Here is a 12,186-nt window from a genome sequence, read left to right as displayed (position 1 = left end):
CACTCGAAAAACACGGATCACATAGTTATTTAAGCTTTCGGATACATTAGAAATCATATTAATTATTCATCGTCCTATTGACTAGGAATTTCCTCAATGTTATATCGAATAAGGTCGGTTATCCCAGTTTGGAATTTATCCAGTCTTTCTTTGGTTTTTGTAAACTCCAGGAAATTACTCAACTAGTAAATAACAAATGCCAAACGTTCAGTGAATATAAACTTATTGGTAATGTAGCAAAGAGTTTCAGTAATATAAACATATTTAGGATATCAAAGCACACTTCTAGACTGTCCTGGATAGGTTTGTAAAAAATCATCTTGTCTTCTACAATAAAGTTCTTCATGAATTTAGTGATTATTATACTTTTGCATCTTGTTACTCGAACATTCTGAATTTTCTCGTTGTTTTACTTGAGTGTTATTACATCAGTGTCTAGTATTGCGTGGAATGTTCTAAACTTCTTTTGAAGTATAAATACGCAACGAAAATTCAATACTTAAATCTAACCTGCATGATTGTTAGATTAGTGACAAAGAGAATATAGCAGATTTTTAAGCTAAATTTATAAAGACTGTAATGTAATAACAAAGCAAAGAAGATTAATTCGTTTCGTAAGTTGTGTTCTAAAGTAATTAAACCAGCCTGTGTAGACTTTGACGAAAAAAAAGAGATAATTATTTAAAACTCTAGATATATTTGTGATAACCAACGACCTGACGAACACTTGTATATACGTTTGGCTCGTTTTAATATATTTATTTGTGTTTCTGTTTGTTTATTGTTAACAAGTCACTAACACCTACTATAAGGAATCTGGCCTCATAAACCTGACATTATCAGTACAGCATCAGACTTCCAATTATAAAGTGTTAACGGAAGCCATTAGAAGAATGTAAACTATCTAAAGAAAACAAAAAATCCGTTAAATACCATAAGCAGTTGCGCTATAATTATATAAGTATAACTTTTGTGCATCACCAGAATAGGTGGTTCGGCCGAATCCCTTCGAATTCTTCCACCCCCTACGGCTCGCTCACTGAAATGCATCAGTTTTTTATGATGATATAAAATATTACAGTCAATTAAATAGATTCTTATTCTTCATTCATTAGGTTTCATGAAAGGTAAGTGCATATTTTTGACTGTTGTTTGTCAGAGCTTTTCCTAAGAATATTTTTCAATTGCCCAATTACATTTTAACTTAATCATTTTTTTTAAATACATGATACCTTATTGCACCGAAGACATATAGGCTTAATAACAAGTGATTCAAAAAATGAAGAATATCCCAGTAAATAAATTTATTTATCAAATCTGGAGTGGACTTTTATAAACTTAAATATGTTTTTTATATATATATTAATCCACTTTAACTTACTTATACAGGTGAATTTTCAACTGTACAAATATTTTTACGGGTGCACAATTTGTGATTAACTGCACACTAGAAAAATCCTGTTACTGATCGAACTTTACTAAATACAAAATGAAAAGCATTTTGCAATGCTATTATGAATTAGAAACAAATTACTTGTATAGTTCTTATTACAATGATTTTTTGCCATGTTTTATCAAAATAACTTCTGTGGCTGTTGCACAGATTTAGTGTTGTTAAACAGCAGTGTAGGAAGGAGTTGCAAAGTAGTGGTCCTTGGCTAGACATGTAGATTTAAGAATGGGAAAAAAGGTATCTCAATATACGGGTGGGGGTGCGGTCCTGCTCTCAGAAAATTAATATAATTTACAGCTGCTATAAAACTTAAATATGTAAAAGTGCTGATTCAAAGCTTTAAAATCTGTTAGATAGCTACATGAAGAGCGAGGCACACTTCCTGTAATCAGTCATTTCTGACGATGTTACATGAACCTGATTACTTTTGTCATAATTTATAGAAAAACTATAACGCAACATACGAGTTAGTCTAACCTATAATACAAAACTTATGTAGTTGGTGATGTTATTAGTATTTTTTGACGATGTTACATGAACCTGATTACTTTTGTCATAATTTATAGAAAAACTATAACACAACATACGAGTTAGTCTAACCTATAATACAAAACTTATGTAGTTGGTGATGTTATTAGTATTTTTACAGTGTTGAAAAGATTTAATAAAATAAACTAGAATGCATACCTGTATACAAATATTATAAGCGTCTACACATTAAAAGTTTCTTCTTGTTAGTGCTTTTTATTCATTTTATAAAATATAAATTGGATCATTGGATTTCTAACACTTTTCTTTGATAAAATACAGTGGTGCTATATATATAATGCCATTTGTTGCTCTCTATACCTCCAGTGGCAACTCTGGGGGCTTATAATAATATTACAAATTTGGTTGTGAAATTTAATGGGCGAAGCACTGATAGTCTATTGTGTAACCTTGCTCTAAACAACAAATAATCATCTGTACGAGCTATAGTCAATACCGCAACTGCAATAAAAAATAAAATGTAATTTTTATTATAGAAATCTTATCTGAATTTTTTAAGAAGTTGCAGTATATAAACTAGTAGATGAAATCTCTTTCAAATTTGTAAATGTAATGTGTACATATGTTTATAACCAAAACATTCTTTCTTTTCATGATTACGTAACCGTAATTGAAATATGCAGGCCATATTTCTGAGAAAACATGCCACTATCCGAAGTGTCTGAATACATTGTTTTCATTAATGTTTTTATGTTTTGTTTTTCATTTATTACCTCCTACACTATATCATAATTCTAATATAACTGAGAATAAATATATACCATTTACATAAAATTCATAATTTAATAACAAGTTTTTGTTTTTACACCTACTGCGCATGCTCTTGTTATTGTGTGGTATCACTATAGCAACCATAAGTTCTACGATTTAGCTGATACATATATTTACCAGACGTCGCGAAAACGCATTCCTAGTAACGTTTGTTTCTGAAAGATTCTTTAAGAGTTTGTAGTTACAAGTAGCAGTACAAATGGCAGACGAAGAGTTAAACTGGATTTTTGATTCACTAGTAGGCTTTTTAAAAGGTCCTGTATGGAATATTCCCATTTTGACTTTCCTTGAACAGAAATCAACAGGTACAAGCTGTTTCTAATTAAGTTGTCAGTGTAATTTAAATTAATCTGCTTTAAATTCTTAGCTCTTATGTTTGAGGTAAATAATTAATGCAGTTACTGTGTACTCTAGGACAATATAATATTCACTGCTTAACATTGCTTGACGAGATTGGCTTTCTATTGAGTGTTTGTAACTAAACTGTTAGGAAATGAGGAAAACAAGACAATTGTATATTTCACGAATACATCATTTATTTATAACCATGGTTTCGTTTGTAAAGACATCATCAGGTATATATATAAATATGGAGTTTGAACAAGTACTAATGGTTTCAAGTATCATTTATATTAAAAGTTAGGTCTATGATCTACACTTTATTGCATTTTAATAGACAAGTCAGTAATTATATGTGGATTTATTTATTTGTTTTAAAGTAAAACTACAATGGGCTAACTATTGTGTCCACTGCGAGGAAATGAACCAGTGGACATGTTGCATTAAACTGCGACAATTCTACACATTTTACAACTGCTTTATTTGGTAATACTCTCAATTGTACATCATTCTGTAAGAGTTTCTTTGTTTTAAGTTTTTAAAGTTTGTTTTTTAAATGATGGATTTTTGGTTATTTATATTTCATGATGTTGTACTACCAATGTAAACAATTGTGGGGGTAATTCGTTATTGATTGATTTAATTCTCTGTTATGTTACGTCATTGATAAAAAATCAGGATGTTGATATGTCAACTATCAGTGAAGACGACTACGGATATTTTTAAAAACATGAATGCTTTGTTTTGGAAATTCGCACAAAGCTACTCGAGGGCTATCTGTGCTAGCCGTCCCTAATTTAGCAGTGTAAGACTAGAGGGAAGGCAGCTAATCATCACCACCCACCGCCAACTCTTGGGCTACTCTTTTACCAACGAATAGTGGGATGGACCGTCAAATTATAACGCCCCCACGGCTGGGAGGGCGAGCATGTTTGGCGCGACTCGGGCGCGAACCCGCGACCCTCGGATTGCGAAGCGCACGCCTTAACGCGCTAGGCCAAACACGAATGCACAATGCTAGTTCATAATTATTGTGGCCAGATTCTTATTATGACATTCAAAGTGAGTTTTTTTTTCTAATTTATTACCTTTTACATGGCTCGTATTCGAAAGAAAATTAGCTTTGACTATTCTGAATGCATAATTCAGGATTTTGTTTCTTTTTATTATTGACTTGGTCGTGCTTTTTCAACGGGTTATTATATCACATGCCCGTTATTGTAATCATAATAATTTATTTATCATACTTGCTTACATGATACTGGAAAAACCTTTTTTATTACTCGATTTGCAACCCTAACAACCCGAAATCTTTATCCTGTATACATACAGATTTGCGATATGGGTCACGATTCTCCCGTTTCGCCTCCGTTTCCTATCGCGAAGAACTTTATTTTTCTCCATTCTAAGGGCGCAAATATAACGTTATAAATACGTCTCTTGCAGATCTAATGTACTTGCACTATCTATATAAATATAATAGTACTCTCTGTTGTATGTCCATGTAAATATTTCACAGGATATGAACATATGAGTGTTCATCTGTTTGTTTTGGAATTTCGTACAAAGCTACTCGAGGGCTATCTGTGCTAGCTGTTCCTAATTTAGCAGTGTAAGACTAGAGGGAAAGCAGCTAGTCATCACCACTCACCGCCAACTCTTGGGCTGCTCTTTTACCAACGAAATAGTGGGATTGACCGTAACTTATAACGCCCCCACGGCTGAATGGGCGAGCATATTTGGCGCGACTGGGATGTGAACCCGGGACCCTCGGATTACGAGTCGCACGCCTTAACACGCTTGGTCATGCCGGGTCGACAATTAGAGATTATTTTGTGCTCCGTACTACGAACTTTCTCTAAGGAAGTTGCTGTTACAGGGAACTTATAATGACAAATTAAATAGAAGACGTAGAGTTTTAATATTTCACAATGACAATGACGCCTGAAACACGGAAAGGTAAGTAATATATATATATATACTTCTTTTTTTTTTCAGCAGTAGCTTCTACCATCGTGTAAACATTAAAGGTTGAAGCGATATTTTATTAAGGTAGTCAGGCAAATTTAGGTTCCGTGTGAAATATTTAAGAATTGATATTAATATAAAGACCAACTATAATTATATTCTAAGTTATTTGCATCATTATTCATTAGAGGATTTGTTATTTCTTGTGTCTGTATTCTTTGCTTTTGAACACAATTTTCAGTTTTACTTTTTTTCGTTGAAAAATTCGTTTACAGAGTTGCACCAGATTTGATAAAAGGACTTTGTTCAAAGTACTCGTATGACAGTATCGCTGTTTAGCTTTAATATTGCCTGTTTGGACATACATCCAAGAGATTGTCGTACTGTGTAGTTGGTTTGTTTTTGCCATGCACCTAGGGATCAACTGATTTGAATTTTACATTGTTGATGGCGGTGTCTGTGGGTTGGTGCTTTCATAGATCGAAAGAGGAACTTGTTTTATGGCTTCTACTTATAGTTGCATTTTACTGCTACTTATGGGAAGCTTGAATACTCCAGTAATGAACTGTTAAAATTCCATTGTTTAATTTTATTACAACCATTAGTAAATAAATAATTGGTTACCTTCAGTTTAATTAATATATAAATATTTTTATTAGCAAAAAATTTTTTTTTCCATCTTTTGGTTTGTTTTTATTATTACAGTTTTTGAACCAGGAACTGAAAATGAAGAAGAATATAAAAAGATTCATGAAGAATATAAAAACTTGGTAAGTTAAAAGAAAAACATATATTTAAGTGTAAATGATATAAACATGTTTGACTTAAGTCAGTTCTGGCACAAAATAATATTTCTAACATTCTTACAATAGCCCCTGTCAGCATGTAAACATTAAAACAATATATTGTTATAGGAATTAGAAACATTATGTTGTGGTGTGAAATATTCAAGAACTGGTATTGATATAAAAACCAAGTATAACCAGAGGAGATTAATATCCTACCATCAAAGTTGCAACAGATTTAATATAGGGACTTCTCTTCAAAATCTGACAGCATCATTGTTTAGCTTTACCACTGTGTGACCTAGACACACATCCAAAAGAAGGTCTTACCAGGCAGTTGCTTTGCTTCCACCCGTCCCTAACTTACAATGTTAGAAACTGGGTTTTGATACCATGGTATTAAGAGCACGGATAGCATGTTATATAGCTTTGTGCTCAACTTTAAACAAACAAATTTTGCCATCCAACTACTCTGAATTTAAGCTCATGTCCCTTCATGTGGAGATTCATTTACAAATGTTACGAGTGAATGGTATATTATATCTTCCTTTTTCTAGCTATATCACTCAGTTTACTTATTTTTTAACATGCAGTTCTGTTTGCTTAAAAAAATACATTATTTTGTATACCTAAAGTGGTTAAAACAAAATGTTAAATTTATAGAAAATCCATAAGCATGAACATCTTTATTCAATTAATAAAATGTTCTCATAGGTATTCAAAATGTGTGATGTAGTAAATTAATTACTTAAATTTAAACATGCAGTTGTGTCAGTTACTTCTTACATGTATCCCATGGTTTACCAAGTATTCAATAAATTATATACATTAAAGGTTATGTTTAAATGAAATCTGAATCAAAATTCCCAATGGTAAAAAAATGGCTTAGGTTACTCAAGAAAACTGTATGTTTTTTTGATATTGTCTAAACCTACTAGTGATCTGTGTGTGTTAGCGGCCTCTAATTTGGAAGTGATAGACTATAGAGAAGACAGCTGGTCGATGTCATTCGTTCCTCACTTTAAGGCTACTAATTTTGCCAACAGAAAATGGAATTGACCAACATATTATAATGCCTCCAAGACTGAAAGGCAAGCATGTTTGGTGATATAATTCAAACCTGCAACCTGTCAGTCAAGTCCCCTAACCATAGACTACACTAAGCCTTGTTAGAGAACTGACTGTTACATTAATGGGTTTTGGAATGTTTAAAGTGTTTACACTAAATTAACTGTTTAATTGTATACGTAACTTTTAACATTCAGTTATGTCTGTTAAGAAAAAAAATATATTATTTTGTATACTTGAAGTTAAGCTTCTAGAAAATCCATGTATACTTTTAATTAATAAAATGTTCTCATAGGTGGACTTTATGTTGGGTAGCCATATGGAAGACTTAGGAATTAGTCCAGAGAAGTTTGAACAAGCCTGTGGGAAAGCTGAAGGCAACATTCACTCACAGTTTCAGCAGGTACAAAACCGTGATAAATATCTGATTACAGAGTGGTATGTGGTTTTATCAGATCAATAACAGAATGCTGTAGTGAAGTACCATGTAAAATCTCTCATAATATTCAGATTGTTTCAAAACTTATAGGTTTTATGTTACATTTTGCTGATGTATCTTGCCCATTGTTATTTTTCAGTACTGTAATACAAAACAAGCTTATCTCATTGTATATAAATTGTACTTATTTCAGTGTTACTAGCTTTGTATTTTTGTATTACAAAATTCACTTGTCCAGTGCCCTCTGCTACTGTCATATTACAAAAACTCACTTGTAGAGTTTTACTTTTCACTTCTGCAATACAGAACTAACTTGTAGAGTTTTACTTTTCACTGTTGTAGTACAGAATTCACTTGTTTTTTGTTTGTTTTTTACTGCTGTGATACATAACTTGTCTAATTTTACTTTTCACTTGTGTAATGCAGAATTCACTTGTCCAGTTTTACTTTTCACTTATGTAATGCAGAACTCACTAATCCAGTTTTATTTTCCACTGCTGTAGTAGAGAACTCACTTCTCCAGTTTTATTTTTCACTGCTGTAACACAGAATTCACTTCTCCAGTTTTATTTATGCAATACACAACTCATTCGTTCAGTTTTACTTTTCATTTCTGTAATACAGAACTCGCTTCTTTAGTGTAATTATTTTTTATTGGTCTATTTATATTACATATCTACTTGTTTATGTTTACTTTTATGGATGTATTACAAAACTAGTGTTTCATGTGCAGTTTAAAGCTGTCTTGTTTAGTGCTGTTCTTCAGTGGTGTATATATAGCACAAAGTCACTTATATCCAGTGTTATTTTCTATTGTTACATTTACTAATCAAGTAGTTTTGTTTTCAGTGAAGAATGATAACAATTCAATGGTGTATTACTAAAAGTGTTGAACATGCTGGCCTTGTTTTTTTTCGTTGGCTTACTGATATTGTCATGAACCTGTCTCCTGGCTACTCATTTTGTTTGGTCCCATTTTTGGAACATTACATGTTTGACATGATTTTGGAGTCCTTGGAGTCAAGGTTCACTTTGGTCCAACAACAATCCACCCTTCTTCCTCTGGTGGCCCATTTATCCCAGTGAAAGCTAAATGTAACACCAACTCCTATCTCCCGACCCACACCATCCCAAACATTGCCTATTCCTTGTTCCCATGGTGCCACTATTTGTTTTTCATGATGATGCATTGTATGCCAACAATGGTTCTGGTGATTACCTGATGAATTCAGGTCCAGTGGGAGCTCATCTTGGAGCATTCTCGCCCTTATCTTCAGTTTGTCTATCATGAGGCTGTTTACCAATTTTGTTTCCTACTCTACTGTATATGTTTATTCAGGTGGTGCAAATCTTCGCTCTACATATACATGCCCTGGGATTGCACTTTCATTTCTACATGAATGACTGGCTTCTTCTTGCTCATTCTGAACAGGAGTCAACCTGTCATACTCATCAGCTCCTTTTTGAAGCTACTCAAGTGAGTTGGTTGATCAAATTGGAAATGTCCTACTTTCATCTAACTCAGTACCTTATTCATATGGATGTTTTTATCAAAAATCATGTCAGTAGGGCCCAACATTCTCCTTTCTGGCTTTGTTCTATGGAACAGATTGTTCAGAACACCCTGTATGCTTCTTCACTCTCTGTTTGTGAGGTTCTATTGCTTTTAGAGATGTGTCCTTCAATGACTCCTCTTATAGCCCTCATTTGGACTCATATATGGTACTTTCAGTGGGTTCTCCATAACCAATGGAACCTTGCTCAGAATCCTTTGGATTCTACCATCACCCTTTCTTCCTACTTTATGGATGATTTCTAGTGGTGATTGACCAAGGCTCCTACTTTAGCGGGCATCCTACTTCCTTCTCTGCAGCCAGATTTACATCTGTTCATTCTGTGCTCTTTTTATGGCTACATATGCTCTTATTTGAAATGAGAAGTTTCATGAGATCATTGGAGGATCATACCACTTATGGTTGGCATGGGTAAAACAAAAGGGGATAACTGCCGATCCCTACCTTGCCTTAATTGAATAAATCAGTATGGTCTGCTTTTCAAAATAGGGTTTTGTAATCACCTATTGCACTGTCTTGGGTGTAGTAGTCTCTCCAGACACTCTGATGCTCTTCTTTTCCCCTTTTCATGCATTTGAATATTGGGAGTCCTTACCACTCACAAGTTTTAAGCAACTGGAATGGTTGGCCATGGAGGCACCCTGCTGAATGGGTTCCACATAGATGGCTATAACCATTCAGTTCAGAGTAGGTTGGTGGTGGTGTTCTGCTGAAGAAAGCATACCATCATCTGGGGTTAGTGACTCATACAACAGTGTGAGACATTTCAATGTAGTTTACCTTTTCAATTGGGTGCCCTTAGTCTACCCTTGTACAGATGTTTGTATCCCCCTGGGCTGATTTTGGATATCAAATGAACCAATCGACATAAGTCCTCAGACAGGATTGGGGTTGTCTGTATTCCTTTTTTTATTCTTTCCTCTATGTCATGGGTCATTATGGGTATATGCGAGTTATTTCTCTCCTGGGTATTCCCTTGGTTTTATTGTGATGTGATGTTATTGACCTTTGGACATTTCAGATCAAGCTCATGGTCATGGTAGTTGATTGCCTGTGATGCATTTTCCTCAGATACCAGCTGCCACTTTCATGGATCCCTGCCATAGTACCTCTTCTGTGTCATTGCCCTGTAGTTGGTCACTTCCTCATATCCACGATTTTAGAGATTGAGGTAAAGATGCTGTGATCCTCATCCTGGTCTTGAACAGATGTTGGTACCCTGCAAGGAGTTTCTGGATGTAGTTGACTAACCAAGTATGGCCTGTCACACCACAGCCATTCTACACCATGGCATGCATTCTTCTTAACCTGCTTTCCTTCTGTGGGATTGCATTATCTGATTGGGATCACTTCCCTTATTTATCCTCTTCCACTCAGATGCGCTCTCTTCCTTTTTTGCCATGTTCATAATGGTTCATGGTGAGAAGATACATGGGTCAGAAGTGGTGCAGTACCCCTCCTCAGATTAATGTTTCTTCTCATATAAATAGATATCCTTTAGATGCTTTTTGGGGGTATGTCTGTTCTTCCATTGCATTGGTCTCTCCTTCATTTCAGTGGGGGATTCTAGTTGAGAGCAGAGAGAAGTACCATATTAAAAGCTATAATGTTCTGAAATTGAAAATATTTCCAAAAGGTACTTCCCTTTCTCACATTTCCCACCCTCCTTTTTCTCCAAATTTCTGATGCTTACATCTGCTGCCTAACTTTGAAATGCTGGTAATGAATAGAAGGAGTTGTGCATCATGTGGTGGTGGTGGTTTCCTATTAGTGGAGAGATGATGCATGTTGATTTGCATGAGAGACATGTTGGAATATTTAATTCCAGTGTGGGAGATGCAGAATGTTTGTGGCATGCATTATTAAAAAACTTGCATATAGAAGATTGCACAAAATGTGAAAAGCTAATCTCGTGGGTGGAGGGAAGTACCTATCAAAATATATTTTCAGTTTAGGAAAAGTATAACTTTTATGTATTGCCTGATCTACCATTGGATCAAACTGCTGTTAACTTCCATACACTGGTTTCAACTTTACAGTTATACCTTCCTTGGATAGATCAGACATTATCTCAAAGGAATGACAGAGAACAAAAGACAGGCAGAGGGAAAACAACATAATGACTTTCTTTACCATGTATTATGTGAAAACTGTACATATACAGAATAAATCAAAATTTTGAAAAATTACACATTAAAATAAGAATGTAGAAATGCAGGGTATGTCTACATATCACACATAAAACTGCAAGGAAACTCTAAAGATACTTCCTATAATACTTTAAATAAATAATATTTCCCTCAACCATGTTTCCGCCTTTTTAACCAATTATTATCAGATATTCACATATCATAAATGACATATTTAATACATCTTACAAACAAAAAGAAATCAAATATTTTGATTTATTTCAATATTCAAGCTTTGATGAACTTTGATTTAATTTGTTTTAAGAAAAAGAGCAATACCTTTAGCCTTGATTTATTAAATTAACAAATTTAAGAGTTAAAAACTTAAAATATTCATGATTATTGGCTTCAAACATGCTACAGAGATCTAGATGCTATATTTTAATGCTTAGGTAAATTGATCAACATAATTTAGTATGCACCTTAAGTTACAATGAACCTAGGTTACTATCATTATCATTCCTAGCTATTACTAAAACCATTTTGGATATTATGAACTTTGTTTAACTTTTACACAAAGTGTAATCTGTTCACACTTTGAGTGACAACCATAGTTGTTTGCCATTATTAGCTTCCAATGATAGTTTAAACATTGAAGTTTGTGTGGGTTATGGATGCATGCTATGTAGTTATGGTTAAAATTGATAATGTCAATATTTCTGATGCATGTAAATTAGTGTTATTTTCAATGTTCTTGTGGTTAAAATTAACATTTGAGTTTTGAATCAAGTGAAGATGTTTGATATATAGACAAGGTTAGAATTAGTAATGCTGACACTTTAAGTTTATAGGAATTAATGTTATTTGTGATGTCAAAACACTTACGTGGTAGCATCAGATGAAGAATTTTTACTGTGAATGTGAAAATGCCTAATCTGGGATTTGAATTTTTTTTCATAGTACACACTGAATATTTACACACATAATTTTCCTTTAAAACTTTGTTCAAATCCCAAAGTTTATCAAATATACTTTATCAGTTATTAAAAACCTTGTAGTTCATGACTTGAGAATGACAGCTTCATTACCTCTAGACTAGTGGAAACCTTAT

At 33.7% G+C, this 12,186-nt stretch overlaps 1 protein-coding gene across 1 annotated transcript in view; it reads left to right on the top strand.

Annotated features, from left to right (window-relative positions):
- Window positions 1–2,956: 2,956 nt before the first annotated feature.
- LOC143226540 (cilia- and flagella-associated protein 36-like) overlaps window positions 2,957–12,186 on the top strand; it is a 29,609-nt gene continuing 20,379 nt past the window's right edge. Inside the window, 3 exon segments of the mRNA XM_076457630.1 lie at window positions 2,957–3,078; window positions 5,786–5,850; window positions 7,229–7,336. Coding sequence (XP_076313745.1) covers window positions 2,973–3,078; window positions 5,786–5,850; window positions 7,229–7,336 — 279 coding nt within the window. The 5' untranslated portion in view covers window positions 2,957–2,972.

This window comes from Tachypleus tridentatus, chromosome 9 (genome assembly GCF_004210375.1).
Source record: "Tachypleus tridentatus isolate NWPU-2018 chromosome 9, ASM421037v1, whole genome shotgun sequence".
In the NCBI taxonomy this organism is placed as follows: Eukaryota; Metazoa; Arthropoda; class Merostomata; order Xiphosura; family Limulidae; genus Tachypleus; species Tachypleus tridentatus.
This window is presented reverse-complemented; position numbering and strand designations above follow the sequence as displayed.